Raw genomic sequence first — 20,086 nt, forward strand, 5'->3', positions numbered from 1 at the left:
AAAAATTCAGGTTGTTATTTAGATTTTTCCACGTCTAATCTTCGAAATTGCTGTTTATGTTGGTAGTTTCCGTTTTAAATTATAAACGAATTGTAGATTTGGCCCCTAACGGGCAACTTTTTGAACACTTGTTAAAATAAAAACTGATATTTTTATGTTTTTGTTTTCTATCTGAACAAATTAAGATAAACAAAGATTTTTCTAATTTTTTCGAAAACGAATCGACCGATTTAAAAAAATCAAACTATTTCGGCGTTTTTTTTTTTAACAGTGGTTTTCGATAAATCCGTGGTGGGAAGTTTTCAAATGAACACCCTGTATAGTCCACCTGTACTTACCCTTCCATGAACAGTAGAAATTACATATTATTTGATTTAATGAAAATAACTGAATAGGAAAACAAAATCCTCATTACCTTAACACATTTATTTATTTCTGTATAAGTATAATAAACAAAATAATAATAAACTCTTTTAAATACCCTCATAAAAATAAAAACAAACATTGAAGACTATAATTTAAAACTTTTAAGTACAATCTCATAAATTCTTATTACAATAAATTGTACGTTTAATTCTCATTTGGTAGATTTTCAAAGAAAGGATCTAAAAAATATTGGTCATTATATTTGACATGCTAGAAGACAGATATGACGGAAGATCAACCAGAAAATTGCCCCGAGGTACATTTTTTAAATCGCTTTTATGTACCGCAACATACATTTTCTTAAGGTATTGTCACTATTTTATTATAGAAAATAAAAGATTTTAGAATTGTTTTCATTCTTTCCTAACAATAATTTTGCTGAATGTATAATTATTAGTATAGGTTGAAAATAATCCTTTATCTCAATAATTATAACTATGATTTAGTCTACTTTCTTAAGTGTTTTAAAACTTGACTAGTGTGCATAAGATGATCTTGATTTTGTGTGGATTTACCAATTAAGTCGTTAAAAGTTTGAATAGTCGATTTTTAACTTAATTTTAATTATTTTATAATTTTTGATTATTCGCCTGATTCTCCTTAAACGCAAGTTAATCATTTAAGGTTATCGAGTTAATTTTATACTCTTAATATCTTTTTTAAATATCAATGAAGAAACAAAAATAGGCAAGAGAGTTTTGCTAAAGTATAACTTCTTTATATACTTTAACGCATTACACACAGTGTATCTTTCACGTATGCCTTTGTTCCTAATGTTAAAATAAATCTTATTGCATGGTAAATCTTATGTTTATAATGTTACATTATCGTAATACCGAAAGTAAAAAATACATTTACACTGGACAAGAAACTTTTCTTTAAAACCACTGTTTTATTCTTTTTTATCATAAGTGTCTTTATTTTGATACCCGCTGACATAACCTGAAGTATCTGGTAATTCTTTGCGACCAGCGATACCTTTACCCTTTCCGGATTCATCAAAACGCTGTTTGTGGGTTCCGGTGAATTTTGAGGTGTCCGTCAGACGATCCACTGTACTGGTATTTTGTACCTTCTAAAAAGAGTAATTTATTAAACTCATAATATTATGTCTGACCCAATTTACTTACCCCCACACCATGGTGGCCAGGTGTGCCACAGTTTGTCAATTTAGTTTTGATTTCTTCAAGGTCGACTTTCTTGTTCTTGGCTAGGTCTTCCAAAAATTTCTTGTAATCGACAATGCCGACTTTAAGAGATTTTAGTTTCTTAAAATATATGCCAGTGTCTGTAGTTGTGATTTTTTTACCGTCAATTACTTTTGCCTAAAATCATTTTGATCTTTGAAATATGGACCTTTATGTAAATAATAAGTTATTATACAATTCTACTAATTATTTTCAAAACGGGATTTTCTTTTGTTAGCATAATATATTACACATATTCCTAGCTAAAAAAGTTCTGTTTTGGCGAATAAAGACATGAATTTAATGGAACTTATTTGTATTATTACGTATATTGTACAAGTAGTAACAGATTGAAAATTCATACATTCTTTGTTTTGCTCATAGGAATGGTATAACATAAAATAGAAGGAAAATATATATATAGGGCTATACAAGGTGTCCCGTACCATTATGTTAACATTTTAGGGACATTAAGTACGCTTCATTTTAAGTAAAACAAAAACGCAAAACTTGTAGGTCCATTTTTATTTGTTTCAAAGCTACTCGCCCATGAATGTTATTAGAGGGTAATACTAAAAATAAATTCATAAAGTAAATAAAAACTAAATACCAAGGAAATTGTTTTATGATAAACAAGACAGTTATTTCTGGTTTCTTAGTGAGTGACGGTATCTTTATTAAAATGCCCTACCGATTTTCTTCTCAAGAGTACGCAGACATGCATTTTGCGAATATGAACATCTGTTTCCAAATAGGCGCATACCTAATTGCAGAACATTTCTGGCAGTACGCAGACAATTTCGGAAATGCGGACTGTATGATTATTATTTCGATCGGGGAGTGAACTTGCCAGCAGACTTTGATCAACAAGTATTAGATACTGTTGCAAGAGATCTAACTATCAGTGTACGTCGAATCTTTACACAAGTCGAAGTACCACGAATGACTGTTTGGTGAATTTTTAAAACGTGAAGGCTTATATCCGTATTATTATCGTAAGGCACAAGGTTTGCTTGAGGAAGATCACTATCCTCGTCTAGTTTATTCTAACTGGATATTAGGACAGTCCCGTCTTAAGTTTCATTTCTGCAGAACAGTCCTGTGGACAGATGAAAACGTGGTATTACAAATCTGAGAAACCTGCATAGGTGGGAATCAGAAAATCCAAAAGCTCTACGTCCTTGTAATTTTCAACATGAATTTGTTGTTAACGGGCTGCTTTAATCGATGACTTGTTGATTGGTCCTGGTCTGCTTCCTGCAAGGTTGAATGCGGACAGTTACCTTCAGTTTCTTATGGAAGAACTGCAAGGACTTTTGGAGGATGTCCCACTGAATATTCGTCTACACATGTGGTTCCAAATTGATGGGGCTCCACCGCATTTCGGAATTGCTGTCCGAAACTGGGTTACGGCTAACTACCTAAGATCGATTGGTCCGGGTGGTCCTGTTGCCTGGCCACCTAGATCATTCGATCACAATCCCCTTGATTTTTATTTATGGGGGTACATGAAAGATTTGGTCTATGCGCAAATTTCAAATACAAGGGAAGAGTTATTGGACCGTATTTAGCAAGCTTCTGAACAAATAAGACAAAACAGGGGTCAAATACGGATAACTACGTCATCTGTTGGCTTATGGGCACAAGCTCTAATAACATTTGTGATGATCACAGATCCCAAATCGTACCGACCTATCAGCCTTACCAGTTTTATGCTAAAGGCGATGGAGAGGCTGATTGATCGGTACCTTAAGGAAAGCATTCTGGTCAACAAACCGCTGCATGTGCACCAATACGCCTATCAAGCGGGCAAATCTACGGATCTGGCCCTACACCACCTCGTAAGGAAGGTGGAGGGTGCTCTGGGTAGTGGCAAGGCATATCTGGGTGCGTTTCTCAGACATGCCTTGAAGGGGCGTTTGACAAAACCTCTTTCGCATTAATCTGCCAAGCACTCGAGAGCCGCGGATCAGAACCCTGTTTGGTTAGCTGGATAGAGGCCATGCTCTCGAAACGTCATGTATCTGCTCTGCTCAACAACGAGATTGTCGAAACGTTGGCGACTAGGAGCTGCGCGCAGGGAGGAGTATTGTCCCCTACCTTGTGGTGCCTTGTGGTCGACAGCCTGATAAATCTTTTAAACAATGCTGGCCTATACACACAGGCCTACGCTGATGATCTGGTAATCCTTTGCCCAGGGAAAGATGCTGTTTCAATGCGGCGTCCTATGATGAGAGCCCTGCGTATGGTGGACATATGGTGCCTCTCGGGGGGTCTCAGGATTAATCCCAAAAAAGCAGAGCTCCTACTATTCACGAGGAGACGTAACTTTGGCACGCCCCCTGTTATATCTCTGGGTGGCGTGCAGCTGCATTACTCCAGGACAGTTCGATTTCTGGGAATCAAGTTAGATCCCAAACTCTTCTGGTACGATCATGCAGACACCAGAATGAAGAAGGCGCGATATGGGCCTGCAGGCGGGCTTTCGGCAATACCTGGGGTCTGTCTCCTAAGATCCTCCACTCGATCTACTCGCGCATTGTGAGACCTCTTCTCACATACGGAGCTATCGTTTGGTGGCCATGTACGGAGAAAGCGAAAATTCGTGCTCAACTGGATAGAATCCAACGTCTTGCATATCTCAGCATAACGAGTTCCATGCGGACGGCGCCAACTAGAGCGCTTGAGACTGCTGAGCCTTTCGCCTCTGAACTTCGTTGTGCAATTCGAGGCAATGAGGACTATGTACAGGCTATACGTCCTCGGCGAACTACGTGCTGGCGAGACCGGTCACGGGCTATATGGCCCGAATTTTTGCGTCCTCTCCTTCTGATGGGCAGTGACTGCATGGCTCCAGTGACTGTGAACTGCGAGGGATTCGTGACGCACATTGCAGGCAGAGAGGAGTGGCAGCATTCCAACAGACCTGCATTGCTAAATAGCGGGACCATCTGGTACACAGATGGCTCCAGAATGAATAACAGAGCTGGATCGGGGCTTTGTGGTGAGATCCCACACACCAGTAGGGCATACTCGCTGGGGGAGCACGCCACTGTCTTCCAGGCCGAAGTATTTGCTGTATTAAAATGCGGACAGAAAATCCTAGGCTGCGGACACCGCAATACAGTCGTATCAATATGCTCAGACAGCAGAGCTGCCATTAAGGCTATCACGGCCGCAAAGGTAAGCTCCAAGCTTGTACTAGAGTTCATAAAACTTCTGAAAAAACCGGTGCTGGTTGGCTGCAGGGTCCAGCTCGTCTTAATATCCTGGCGACGCAGGCCATGCAGGTAATAAGGAAGCGGACTCTCTTGACAGACTGGGATTCGCGAATGTGCCGATGGGGACGGAACCCATAGTTAGTATCGCCAAATGCGTTGCGGTCGTGTCAATGACGGGTCTGCTGGACAAGTGGACCCACCGAAGATGGACTGAGTCTTCGATATGAGACAGGCCAAAGAGCACACGTGAGGAGGGTGAAACCGTTGACCATGTAGTCGGGGAGTGCCCAGCACTCACGCGCGCCAGGTTCAAATACTTGGGTAACACTTTCAGTGTACCGAGTGACTTTAAGTCCTTCAAACCAGAGAGCCTTATCGGTTTCTCTAAGGCCGTTGGGCTCTGGTAAACCCCGGTGGGGCATGACGGGTCCATCAGGAGACCTATATGCACAACTCCCTGGCAGCCCACTGTCGACAATTCAAATCAATAACATTTGTGGGCATATAACTTTGAAACAAATAAAAAGGGACTTACAAGTTTTGCGTTTTTTTTTTTGGTTCAAGTAAAGCATACTTTATGTCCCCATAATTTAAATATAACAATACGGAACACCCTGTATATAATAATCACCTGTTTCATCCATTTATCACTATTAGACAATGTTATTTGTTTGCCATCCGATTTTGGATCGCCAAATTTAGCGAACGCCTTAAATTGTTCATTAAAAGATGTGGAAGACGGGGTAGCAGGTCTGCCATTTTCGGCCTTATCGCCGTCAATGCTGAGATTTTGTACCTCGTTTGTTGGTGGTTGTGGTGATTCGCTCATCGTTTAGTCTAGAAATAAATCGCAAAATTTACATTTTGGATTTAAAATATAAAATTGGAAAATTATTAACTGTACATGTAGTTCCCATTGTTCTAAAAAATATATTTGAAATCGACTTTTGTTGAAACAATACATACATTTGGTGTGATTCCAATTAAATCAAAATGACTGATATAATAATAATTACTAATTAAAAAATAATATAAAATTTAAAGTATTTTAATATCATTCTTTTTGCTTTCTTAGACTGTACTAAATATAGATACTTACTTTTTGTTTAATTTTTTCTTTGATTATACATTTGATATTTCCTTTTTTTCAGATAATTTTAATTTGCATAAGGGAATATCAATGGATATTAGATGTTTTATCTTATTTTATTCATCATAGTGGAAAAAATACTTCATTTATCATTACAAGATTTAAAAGAAACAATCTTGAGTACCATCAACCATTTTCTTCTAATAAGGGCTTCACATTGGATTATTCTAAATTTTTTGTATCAGGGGAACATGTATATAAAAATCTCTTGATATGCTATGCTAATACAACTAAATCTTACCGATATTCTCGATTTTCAGTTTCATGGATTAAATTAAAGCTTTTAAAACATTTTTTTAAGTCTATCATGAAAAAAGTATATTTTTATTATCAGATTTATATGTCAAAGAATATAAGAATAAAAATAATATCCATATGATCTCTATAAATAGAAATTACACCACTTTTTTACACTTGTCTATCAGAAATATCACCTATTACTGTCTTATCAAAATATAATATAATATCCTAAGTGCCATTTAATTAAATAAATAAATAGGAGGTTATCAGTTTATTTTTTATTTAAATTGTCAGGAGAAAACGACTGAAAAAAGATAATATTACAAAATATTTAATCTTAAGCATTATATTTATTAATAAGATAGTGCCGAAGTTATCCTGATTATTCTAATAGGTCCTCTGCCCTCTATAATACTTAGAACTATATTAAAATGACAGAAATAGGATCCAGGGGCAAACCTAATAGCTACCGCTGTATCAGCTGTAGCAATTATACAAAGTTCAGAAGACCTCGAATGCTACCAAATATATAATACATTAATCATATGACAAAAAACTGAAAAAAAATATCAAAGGCAATTTAGAATTTAATAGGATATATTATAGTTAAGCTATAGTTGGAGGGTGAGTTGAAAACAGAAAAATAAAAAATAGCTGGAAAATAATTTTAGAAAGGTACCAAAAATATCATGGTTGTTCTAACAGACTGGCAACTCTTACGAAAGTATTTGTTATGGAAATTACTGCAATATTACTAAGATTTATTGTTTATTTGACTTAGAAATAATATCATTGTTTGCATAGATTCTTCAAAAACAGATATGGCTTTAGATAAGACTAAACTCTGTAAGTAGCAATAGCCTTACAGATTAACGTATTTCTCTAATATTTTAGTTATATTTAAACTCAAACTCAATAAAGTTTAAAATCATTGACAAAATTTCATTTATTTAGGAAAACTCTCGGCAGATTATTCTGTAGTCAATTGTGATATAAATATAAATAAATAAGTAAGATAATGGGCCCGGATAGGGGCACTAGGATCGTTTTCAAAGGATTAAGAAATAAAGCGAAGCTTTACATAATTTAATTACTCATATTTAAATAAGTGAAGTGTTAAAGTTGTTAGGCAATGGTTATGTTATTTACTTATTTTAAATAAGTGAATGGTGACAATGGTGAATAAGTGGTCAATGGAAAATGTTTTCAATCGCATGGATTAATGGCATTTCTGTCAGAAGCAGTTTAATACGAAATATAAGTTAACTTGAAAAGTCACAGCAGGTTATTAATTCTGCATTATCTTATAATAAATGAGTACCTATATGGCGATACAATTGACAAAATTTTGACATGAAAAATAAAATTTATTTCTGGCGAAATGTATTTTTTATAATGTAATGTAATTGATAATGTAATTATGACAATGGCATTAAGCAGTTAATTTGCCTCTAAGAGAGATCCGGAAATTTCTGATCAATTTTATCTATAATGTCGAAATATGATTTTGTCTTAAAAGAACTTCTTTCAAGGCGTAGGAGTGAAATTAATTATTTAAGCCTATAAAAAATTTCTACAAAGAAATAACGCCTAATTTTTTCCCATTATTTATACAAAAACAACTTATAAGTTGTATACTACAAAATTTCTTAAAGATAGATTAGCTTTCTATAGTTTTTCAATATACCTCAATAACAGAAAATAATGGTGTACCTACACAGGTACATTACGAGTATTTTTTGGGGTTAAAAGAATAAGGAATTGATGTCTCTAAGTGTAGAGAGCAGGACTGCGATGGCACAAATGTCATGTCGGGTTTGTATGGACGCGTATAAACGAGTATGAGAAAGAACATGAATGATTATGTCCATTATGCCTCACACTCCCTGAATTTAGTTTTATATGATGCGGCTAAACGTGTTTCTGAAGTGTCATAGTTTTTTGATAAAGAAATATATGTATTTTTTGGCAATAGCATTAAACGTTGGGCCATGTTAAGTAAGTAATAGTTCACAAGAAAAGTACATAATATACAAAGTAAAAACAAAAATATTACAAAAAATCTATCTTGAGTACTTTTAAAATTATAGGCAAATCGACACACCCTGTTGATCTTTTTAGTACTGTGGTTACAAATTTCTTTTCAATTTTTCTTTCGAATATAACCCTTAGGTAAATTACAAAACTAAATTCAAACACAACTGTTCACATTTTTAAGAAATAATCAGATTTTTGCTGTGTTGAAAATTGTGGCTTTTGAAATTTCCCAACTTTAACTAACTGTCCTGGAAAGGAAATTACTTCACTGTTTGGCAAGTAATTTCAAAAGTTGGCGTATCTAATCTAGATTTCAATATGGCAAGTTACTTGCTAGATTATTGTTTCGATAAGGGTGTATTTTATTTTAGTACATAGTCAAATGTACGCCGCTACTCTAAGCTAAATTAATATAAAAGTTAAGTTAATAAAACATTGTACAATCGAAAGAAATGAATAAAAAAAAATCAAAGTAAATAAAATAATACTTTATTAGAGTCTAATTTTTATCAAATTATTTTCAATATCATAAGCCTCAACTTAAATTCACATTTTAAATAAATAGATCAATACGATCTATCGTGCATAAATCCCATTATTTTTAAATGAAAAAAAGTGCCAATTTGTTCTTGAGCCACCCGGTTTGGCCTTATTTTGGTTGAAAAAACGGCATTTTTGTAAAACGTCAAAACGTTGCCGAATTTTCGTGGCCGCAATAGAAAAAAATATGCCGAGGTTGCGGCGATATTGGATTATTTCACTCTTGTGGTGAAATTTAACAAAAAATGGAGGAAAATGGACTTTTTAAAAAAATCGAAGTTTTACGTAATCGTTAATGTGTTGTAAAACAAAATGTGCGATATTATAGATGATGTTTCATTTTCTAATAATGTTCAGGGTGTCCCAAATTCGAGGGTGACCATTGGGATCTCGGAAACCGTAAGAGTTACGGGGTCAGTTAAATAGAGGCAAAGTTGCGCAATTTGGAGCTTAATAAAATGACGTTTAAAAAATTTTAAAATTCCGGATACTTCCGGATATATCCAAATAAAAACCGAAATATGTTTAAATCGTTTTCATCTTCTACCGACTTTATTTAAAGAGATATCGGAAAACTAAAAACAGTTTTTCATTGCCACTTTTTATGCTCTACAACATGATGCAAAAAAAATTAATCCGACGTTTTGTTTTTTTTTTCGATTATAAGTATCCGGAATTTTACAATTTTTTAAACGTCACTTTATTAAGCTCCAAATTGCGCAACTTTGCCTCCATTTAACCGACGCTGTAACACTTACGGTTTCCGAGATTCCAATAGTCACCCTCGAATTTTGGACACCCTGTATACTGTACAGGGACACGGCAAATGAATAAAACGCGAAAATTCAAATATCTCAAAAACAATTAATGCTAGAAGAATTTTAATTACGCGTAAGTAATCAGCTTGTTATAGTATTTAATACCTGAAAATATAACTGGTCCAGGTAGCGCCACTAGAAAGTTATTAAATAAAATATGATTTTTGTGTCGGACCTTCATGGGAAAAGTTAATTATTGCTCGCCCTCTATGGGTCGTCAAAAATTTCGTTTGTATGGCATTTGAAAGAGAAATAATGAATCTTTTTTTGATAAAAACTTTTTTTCCGAAATAAGTACCGTTTCGCGTAAAATCGTTAAAAAAAACCTCCAAATATGTTATTTCTCCCATAAAACTAAGCATTATCGCTGAAGCAGTTTTTTTATTTAAATTATAGTTTAGCCTTTGAAGCATTTAATTTTTTTACTCACTTTTATTCGCGTATAATTACTCAGCCTGTATACGGATCTGGCTCAAAAATTATAGGGCTTTTAAGTTATCAATACCCCTTTTAGCCTGAAAATTTCAAGTTATTCTAAGGCCTTAAATTTGAGTTTTCATGAGCGAAAGGAATTTGACCCCTTTATTACTAATTTTTGACTTCAAGGCACCGCTGCCTTCGGTCGGACGGCGCGGCGCGCCTATACAGTATTGGCCATAAAAGTTGAAACTTTTAAAAATTTAAAATTTTTCCAATGTTTTAAATTTATATTTTGTTTTTGTACATCCAATCAATAAACATATTTATAAGTAAACAAAAAAGCATAATAATTATATACCAGAATTTCAACCTCATCTTGTTTCAGACAATAAGAAATACTTTAAATTTTTGTGCTGGACAAAATGCTTGGAACTTTTTATAAAAGATGTATTTTACAGGCACACCAGTGTGCAAGTGGGTTCTTTTTATTTATTTTATTTTGTGTTACCATGGGAAAAGGCAAGGCCTATTCCAGCGAATGTCGCTGGAATAGGCCTTTAGGCCTTTAAAAGAATTTTAGATTTTTACAATCAGGGTGTTGGGCAGCGTAATATTGCTCAACAACTAAACGTTCCTAAGAACACCGTGTCACGGATATTTAAGAAATATCGTATATTTGGAAATGTGGTACCAGGTAAAAGCACTGGAAGACCTAAAGCCACGACTGCCCGTGTAGATAGGCGAATTTTAAGTATTTCCCAGAATGACCCATTTTTGTCATCCTCCAAAATTTTCCAAAAATTAAATGAAGGTGAGCCTTCCAATATCTCTGCAAGAACGGTAAGAAGGCGATTGTGTTCTAGTGGACTTAACAGCTACAGACCTGCTAAAAAACTTTTGCTGCGGAAGAAAAATTTCAAGTTACACCTTCAATTTGCAATGGATCATCTTAACTGGACTGTACAAGATTGGAAAAAAGTGCTATTTAGTGACGAATCTAAGTTCAATCTGTTTTCCAGTTATGGAATACTTCATGTAAGACGACCGAAAGGTGAAAGAATCAAGAAAAAGTTTATCCGACCTACGGTTAAACATGGAGGTGGAATGTGGTAGTATGGGGATGCTTTTCTTGGTATGGTACTGGGCCAATACATAAAATTGTGGGGAAAATGGATCGATTTATGTATTGGGATATTTTGCGAAATATAATAGAGCCTTACAAATTTGAGTCTATGCCAGTAAATTTTGTATTCCAGCATGATAACGATCCAAAACGTTCGTCAAAATTGGTAAAAGAATGGTTGGACCAAGAAAAGATCACAGTTTTAAAGTGGCCGGCCCAGAGTCCAGACTTAAACCCGATTAAAAATTTATGGAAACATCTGGATCGCAAAATTCGGGCATCTGGAACAGTCAAAAATGCTTATGAACTATTTCATAAGCTTGTTGAAGCCTGGACTCACATTGACAGACAAATAATTGAAAATTTGATTGAATCAATGCCCAGAAGAATGCAGGCAGTGATTAATGCTAAGGGTTACCATACCAAATATTAATTATCATATTATGGTTTCAATAAGTTATGTTTTATGTCGTTTTTGAATAAAAATCATTTAGTTCCAAGTATTGTGTCCAGCTTTTTTAAAATTTTTATTCCGAACTGCTACTGGTGCTGAATTTTTGTCAACATTTAAATTAATTAACACTAGTTTTTCGTGTACAACAACTTTATAAAAGAAAATAAAATGCTAATTAAAACCCACACAAAATATAATAAATTTTCAAAAGTTCCAACTATTATGGCCAATACTGTATATACCTATAGTCGCTGACTCTCCTATACAAGAAATATAGAAAAACTAAAAAAATGTTGACCAGTTTACAGAAGCCATAGAATTTCTATCCACTTTAAGATTAACGTGTATCATAAATCTTTTGATATTCTTATTAATCAAACCAATATCAGTGTTTTTGCTTAACTAATATAATAATTGCAATTTTACAATCGGATAAAATACTTGCATTGTCAAACGACATAATATTAAAAGAAAAGTAAAAGAATTGCTTGATAAAGATTTAACCTATAATTTAATTTATCTTGCTGAGCTTTTATTAATACAATTCAATGGGGACGGCTGAGCGAAGTTTCTCAAAAAAATTAAAGCTTATTAAAAATTGTCTAAGAACTTCTTTGGTACAATAGCGACTATCAAATTTTTCTGTACTGTCTATAGAAAAATAAGATAATTACACAAATTTTAATCTTCTTCCTTAATAAATGAATTGATTTCCAGTTTTGCAGAAAAAATTACAAAAAAGTTAATATGTATATAGCATGAACAATTACTATGATATGTGTATATGATTGATTTTTTTGTATATAAATATGTATAATGTATACAAGCTAGACGACCCCCAAATCATTCTTAATATAGGTCTCCCTAAGTTCTGGTTATACCGCTGGGCCGAAACCATATATATCACAATGAAACGGACTTTATAGTTTATTATATAACTTATAACAAACTTTATAGTTTATTTATTCAGTACTATTCTTGCTGACGGTGCCTCTCAAATGACAACACTATGTCCTAATTACCCATAACACGTTTAATAATTAAAGTTCTCATAACAATAATATTTTTAACAACGTCCTTGGGTTAAATAAACACATTAAATAATACCGGCACATAAAATATAAGATAACGTCGTAAGTTTGTTTGCTACGTCTACTAAGTTTGTTCATTAGCAAAATGAATCAATTTTATTTTTAAAATGTAAGAAAGTGACGTATTATGTATGAATAAAACTACGGTACTAATATCATGGATTATTTTAGTCTATTCTACAGGGTGACCATATCTACAACATATGTACCTCTAAGTTTGTGTACTTCGTCAAATATATTCCTCATATATTTTATGTATCATGTTTTTGTTGTGCATTAATGATTTTCCTAATCCAGTGGGCACGTCTATAATATCCCAGCAATGTCCCATGAAGGTCTAAATATTTATTTAACCCTGATATATTCTAAGAGTTGATTAAACATTTCCAGATTAATTGAATAAAATATTATACATAATTACACTAAGTTTATTAATAATAAAAGGCGAATCAAAATATAAATCTAAATAATTCACTTTAATTAAATTACAATATTTAATGCAACATAATTAAAATATTTAATTATAATAAAGTTAAAAAAATAATTCAAAGATGAACGAATTAAGAAAGAAAATTATTTAAAAAATAACAATATTGAGTAGTTTTATTCGTACTTATAATTAATCTGATTACTATAATAATACATTAATATAAAAACTTAAATAATATTAATAAACTTAATATAAAAAAATTGAGATATCTTAATTACAAATATTTCTTAAATATTTATTTCTTTTTTTTATTCACAAGTCACAAAAACATTTTTATAGGTTTGATTTTTTAATTATCCCTTAGTTGGTTTTACAATTTTAGAATCTTGATGATTTTAGTATTAAGTTTGAATTAGACAATATGCCTAACCTACTCTTCTATAAAATAAACGACCTCATTTAGCTGAAAAAATCAATCCGTATTCTCAAATATTTATCAAAGATTCTACCATTAAGATCTGAAATTTAAAAAAATTTGAACCATAAAACTTATAATAACAACCCATCCCACATGTAAAAGACCGATTATAATTGTAATATCGATTTTAATACTTTAATATTTGTTATATAGGCTACTCCTATATTTTATGTTAGCAAACAACTATCACGTGACATCATTTTCCCAGAATAGCTTTCTCCTGTGCCCTATTTCATCGTCCTTCGGGATAGCGGCCTAAAGCATGCGTATTCCCATTGATCTGTGTTCAAAGGTACACAAAGACTAAGAAATGCTGATGCCACGAATATTTTTGTTTTTTTTTCCAAAGAATTTTCATGTCGATTTTTTTATTATTTGTAGTCTAAATATCATATGTGTAGTATCTGTATATAAATATAATTTGAAAAACACATTTTAAAATATATTTGCTGCCGAATATTATTAAGATAATAGTGAGCTTAGGCCAAAGAAAGAATTTTATTAAAAAACATTATTTTAGTTCAAGCACATATATTATTACTATTTTTTTAAAATAAATATAAATTGATAATCCTCTCATCACAAGCAACCTTTTGATCAACTAAACAAGAACAATTTTTATCAGTTTTACTCGTAAAACTTATCTTTCTTTATTACAAAAGAAATAAATGTTTACCTTTAAATTGTTCCAAAAAAAAAGCAAAACTCTGACTTCCCAAATATCCGAAAAAGCGAGAAAATCGCGTGAATTTGTCGCTTCAAGCCGCGTAAACTGACTGATCGGACCGATTTATTTTGCGTATAGCGTTGCGCAAGTTGATGAGGATTTCGGGTGTTTCCTGTTGAATTCTAACTTGGATTATTACCTCATTCCTGTGTGCTGTTATAGAGTGATGTCATCAATAAAAGTTCAAGAATACTTATTATATTTATTTAATATCATAATTTGTAATATAATATGATATACATATAGATATTTGGATGTTATTTCTGTCATATCAATTAAACTAATGTGATGCAATTACATTTGTCCAAAGTATATCGCAACAAAGTTTACACCCAATTTTTGGCATTCTCAAATTTATTCACAAGTTTTAATTTCATAATCAAGTTTGCGGTCAATAATTCAACATGAATATTTACAGAATGTTTAGCCAAGAAACTTGCTATAAAGGCTTTGAAAAATCTGTGAATAGTCAGGAACACCTGGGAATTGACCTAGGTCAGAAATTTCAATCTTCCTTTAACGTTTGGAGTAATGTCCTCCTTTGACTAAAATTCATTCTTTCTAAATTAAGAAAGCATGAATAGAATGAATATGAAAGCATAGCAAAGCCGTTAACCACATTAACGAAGAAATCTGTTAAATGGAATTGGGGTGAACATGAGATGAACGCTTTTAGAAAATTACAATCAGAATTATTTAATTGTAATAAGAAACATTGTTTGAACCAACTTTACCTACCGAAGTTTATACCGACGCGAGTATGTTAGGTTTAGCCGGAATTCTTTTATAATTACATCCAGACGAACGTTTTCATCCAGTAGCTTATTATAGTAGACAAACCATAAGGGCAGAGCAGAATTATCATTCTTACGAGTTGTAAACTTTGGCAGTTGTTGAAAGTTTTTTTTGAAAAAAAAATTTCGAAGCTATCTTCTAGGAATTGATTTCACTGTGGTTACAGATTGTAATTCTTTAATAGCAACGAGTGAAAAGAAACAAATTATTCCAAGAATCGAATGAAATACGTGGACGCTCTGAGCCGTAACCTTTCTTCTACTAAACAATCACCAAACACGTTAAATATATTCCATATTGAATAAGCGGATTGGGTGCGCCCTGGACAACTTACTGATTCTAAGATTAATGAAATAAGACAAGTTTTGTCGAAACCTCCACAAACCGATAACGATAGACAGATATACAAGAATTATGCATTGCGAGATGGTCGAGTATATAGGATTAATTAAGAAAGAATTATTTTTTGAATGAATTTAATTTTTTTCTTTAATTATTAAGAAGATTCATTCATATACTTTTCCTCGATGTTCGGTACCAAAGTATGACGTCGATAAAATATTCATTATTAACAGACATTTTAGCTCACTATTCGCTATGGCACGTCAACCGATTTAATTTTTGTTGTCACTGTTGAATAGACATTGGAATGCTACTTACAATGGCTACACACAATGGTGGTTCCCATTTGACATATCAAAGTAATATAAGGTGGTGATTGACAGAACCTTGTCAAATCTAGATATACGACCTCCTGTATATCTAGATTGACTTTTTTTTAGAAGATATTAAGGGTGGTACATTTTGACATGAAAGAACTGTATTTTGTTTGCTTTGAAGAGATAGAGTAATTGTTTAATCTTTATAATAATTAGTTTTATTCATAAATATTAAACATTTTAGTTTCATTGGTTTATTATAGTTCCACATTGTTAAGGTATGTGGTTATATGAAGATAAATTCGGAGATTGCGGTAAGTAAGTTATTTATAAATGTGTATTTCAGATAGCAATTGTTAAAAGAATGCAGGTCACTGATGATGTCTGAATGAGGTAAAACTAATTTAATTTGTTTCAGTCATTGTCTTTGGTACAGGTAAAATTAATCTAATGTAAAATAATTAGGCAGCATAATAAGACGCCAGACGACGTCAAGTTTAGTTCTTTTTGTTAAAATTTTACGTCATTTGACTTTCTGATAATCTTAACTATAAAAATACGTAATAAAACCGTTTATAAAGGGGGATTTACACGGTTCCAGTACGCATTTTAGTGTTTTGAAGGTAGTAGTAATATTTAGCGTTCATAGAGTTAACCACTTTTAAAATGGCAGCAAGTACAGCTGTTAGATTATCTATTCAAAAATGCATTTTGAGTATATGTAGAGAATTATCTAATATTTTATCAGAATAAATTAACATAGAAAAGCGTTGTTGGGTTCGACAATGGATATCTCGTAGAGAAACAGCCAGCTCCCGATTTTTTAGAATCTTTAATTTTTTTCTTCTCCTGAAAATAAGTGGATCTCAATGCTTTTATTTTATTTTTTATTTCGTTCACCCCGAAACCTTCAATCCCCATATTATCTTGTATCATTTTAAGCGCCGCATCTCTTGCTTGCTTGTGTCTGTAAAGTGACATTTTTGTGTTCCAGAGACACGGTTGGTCTCTATATTCTTGCACAAATTTAACAGTTGTTTCTTCAGACCAACGAAACGACATTGCAACATGATGTACGGCGCTGCTATTCAAAATTAAAACCCTACTAATTCACTTTACTAAAATGGGCTAAACTATCCTGTCTAGTGTCTAGACGCGTCCAGTTCACTTGATCGAGTCGAGAAACAAGAGTAGGGGAAGCCACTTGCTTCAGTAAATAGGACCTGCTTCTATTCACTTGACTAAAAAGCTTACTTGCTCAAGTACTAAATCATGGTGTCTACATAGTTCCATTAGCTAAATTTTAGTTACTGGCTTTAGTACTTGTTCCAGCTACTGGACCCGTGTAAATCTCCCTTAAAGGAAAGTTTCAGAAATCAGAATCGATCCTTACTCTTAAAAAGTCAATAATAATTAAAAAATATATAAATAATAACATTAAATTATTAATAAGGGCTTTGAATAAAATAATAATAATAATTTATAATAATTAGTATTTAGTTATATTAATTATAATTTTTTTAGTTTAAGTGTATTATTTGTAAATATAGACCTCAAGGATGAATCCATCTGTATGTAGAGAAGTTTTATTTGGAGCAACCCGGATATTAAGACACTACATAAAACCATATTAAATGACTTAGTTACCATAAAATCGTGGTGCAATCCAATATATTCCTAAACGTTCCTAAAGTCTTCTCATATAAAATACGTAGAAAATGTTTTGAACTTCTTAACACCAAGACATACCATCTACAGAAAGTTGAGAAAAGGTAATCTAGTAACCTAGTCGAACTGAGCTCATTCTTCTGGGTCATTTCTTATCTGCAGACCGCTACGTTACAAATGTTCAAGAACCTATTATTGTTCCATACGCCCAAAATGTTGGTGCATATTTTATTTTAATGCATGATAATGCCACTCCACACACAGCTAGTGTAAAATAAAAATCCCACGTTACTTGGTTTAATGACTTTTTATTAATAATCATTCTATTCTTACATTCGGTTTGATTTGAATATACTTTTTAACAGTTTAGTAATAAACTGGTCTCATCGTACTCAATATACTGGAAAAGTTATTACTCCATTTATTATAATGCTTACTAAACTATTTTAAGGTGAATGTACTCATGGTAACCTAAATCTAGCCTTGCAATATTTCCTTACTGGAATAAAATAGAATATTGCTAATAAATATGTTGGAGTTGAATGATCCTTTACACTAGTTCCGCACGAAATTTTTTGAAAGAGCAGAGCATTCGTGTTTTAGACTGTCAGCTCAATCACCTGATGTCAATCCTATAGAGTTTTCCAGAGCCAGAATCAGTTTCAAAACCAAGATCAGCTGTTTCAATTTCTTCAACAGTGTTGGTTAGCAAATCTCCAAGAAGATTTGGATGACTTAATCTTTAGCATGGAAACACGTTGTAGAGCCATAATCAATGCATGAGGATTTTTGTTGTTTTGCATACTTATATTGTAAATAAATTTTTCTGGCGAAAATAAGTATTTCAATACCACGTGATAATTAATTTGTTATTGGGGTATCTCCTCTTATAATGGTTACAAACAATATTTAATTTTAAAATTTAGAACCACTTTGCAATTAAAATAATTAAATATCTCTAGATTTTGAGCATGTGTTCATAAGATATTAACTCTTTCTTAATTCAAGAAAGGCCATCTCACAACTACCCACGGTCAATCAATCAATCAATTTATTAATGCCAATATACAAAATAGTATTTACACAAGTCAAGAATTACAAAGTTAAAGTTAAAAAATAGGGTGACTGTTTATAAAAATTGATAATACAATTTTTCCTAAAACACTACATAAAACCAGAACACAGTGATTGATATACATACTATGAATAATACACAATCACAATATGTCTTAAATAAAATGCAATATATAGGTAGGTACTCAATATCACAGATAGAATGTGGAGTTTAAAAACTCTTCAGTTGAATAGAAGGCATTAGAGACTAGAATTTGTTTTATTTTATTATATAAATCCACATAGTCGGTAGGAAGTTTATTACATAACTTAACAGCTAGAAATCCGGGACCACTCTGACACCTTGTTAAGCGTTGGTAAATTGGAACTAGTCTACTTATGTTTCTAGTACCATAGTTGTGTATATCACCATGTACTTTATACCGATCCCTATTCCTGTGTACCCATAAAAGATTTTCCAATATATATACGGAAGGTAGGGTAAGTATTCCCTTCATAGAGAAAACAGATCTACAATCCTCGAAGGGCATATATAGAGGTTTTTAGCCTTCCGGCAACAATATTAATGTGGGAATGCCAGTGAAGTAGAGGATCCAATGAAACTTCCAGAAACTTAACAGAAAAATCCTTTGATATGTCAGCTGGTCTCAGAGTAAAAATAACTTTGCTGGTCTTGCCTGCGTTGAGATGCAATCGGTTCATGTTAAATCATTCATGAATTCTCCCCTGTAATACTCTCAATTTCCTCTCTACGGTCTCAAGAGTATCTTCGGCACATGCCACTGTTGTGTCATCAGCAAAAATGGTGAATTTACCAGATGGTTCAGTTAATGGTAGGTCATTTATATAGATCAAAAAGAGGATAGGCCCCAAAACAGATCCTTGGGGAACACCTATGGTTATCCCACTTTTTGCTGATGACACCCCACGAACACTTACCATCTGATCTCTATTGCCCAGATAGGAAGCGAGAAGTTTAACACTGTTGGGACTGAGTCCATATTTAGAAAGTTTTTGCAACGATATGTTATGGGGAACACAGTCGAATGCCTTGCTCAGATCGCAGAACAAGGCACTGCCATATTGCAAGCTATCAAAAGCATTTAACAAGTAATCAACTAAGTCTAAAATGGCCATAGTGGTACTTTTACCCTTCCGGAAACCAAACTGGCTGGATGTAAAAAGATTGTTACCCTCAAAAAATTTCACAAGTTGAGCAGCAATACATTTTTCAAAGATTTTTGAGATTATGGGCAGCAAAGAGATAGGACGCTAGTTCTCGGGCCTATCAGGATCACCCTTTTTAAAAATAGGTATTACCTTGGCTGATCCGAGCACACCTGGAAAAGTGTTCTCCCTGAAGCATCTGTTTATTAGTTTTGTTACTGGAGCTATGATGTTTTTAACAGACTTAATTAATTTGACATTTAGCCCATAGATCTCTTGACTAGTCTTATTTTTTAATCTCTCTTACTTTTATGAATGATACAGGAGAGAAAGAGAATACATTCTCCGGCATACCCAGAAAAGAGAGACTTTGGATTGGGT

The 20,086-nt window shown here is 33.0% G+C and overlaps 1 protein-coding gene across 2 annotated transcripts; it reads right to left on the reverse strand.

The window, feature by feature from the left end:
* Nucleotides 1–411: 411 nt before the first annotated feature.
* LOC126739689 (tubulin polymerization-promoting protein homolog) lies at nt 412–14,454 on the reverse strand. 2 transcript variants are annotated; one of them, XM_050445515.1, is made up of 4 exons: nt 14,292–14,454; nt 5,466–5,671; nt 1,557–1,751; nt 412–1,501 (listed from the first exon to the last, which is right to left on the reverse strand). In XM_050445515.1, the coding sequence occupies exons 2-4, from the start codon at nt 5,661–5,663 to the stop codon at nt 1,319–1,321; spliced, it is 576 nt and encodes a 191-aa protein (XP_050301472.1). In that variant the 5' UTR covers nt 5,664–5,671; nt 14,292–14,454; the 3' UTR covers nt 412–1,318. The 2 variants fall into 2 exon arrangements, with proteins under 2 accessions (XP_050301472.1, XP_050301543.1); XM_050445586.1 differs by lacking the exon at nt 14,292–14,454 and adding an exon at nt 6,226–6,402.
* Between the last annotated feature and the right edge of the window lie 5,632 nt (nt 14,455–20,086).

The sequence above is a fragment of the Anthonomus grandis genome, chromosome 1 (assembly GCF_022605725.1).
Source record: "Anthonomus grandis grandis chromosome 1, icAntGran1.3, whole genome shotgun sequence".
Taxonomy (NCBI): domain Eukaryota; kingdom Metazoa; phylum Arthropoda; class Insecta; order Coleoptera; family Curculionidae; genus Anthonomus; species Anthonomus grandis.

What these genes read in the sequence shown, in the direction of transcription:
- LOC126739689 (XM_050445515.1), bottom strand. Translation starts at nt 5,663, where the DNA reads ATGAGCGAATCACCACAACCACCAACAAACGAGGTACAAAATCTCAGC. An exon ending in GTGATAAATGGATGAAACAG is followed by an intron (nt 1,752 to 5,465) that starts GTGATTATTATA and finishes AAATGATTTTAG; the next exon opens with GCAAAAGTAATTGACGGTAA. An exon ending in CTGGCCACCATGGTGTGGGG is followed by an intron (nt 1,502 to 1,556) that starts GTAAGTAAATTG and finishes TACTCTTTTTAG; the next exon opens with AAGGTACAAAATACCAGTAC.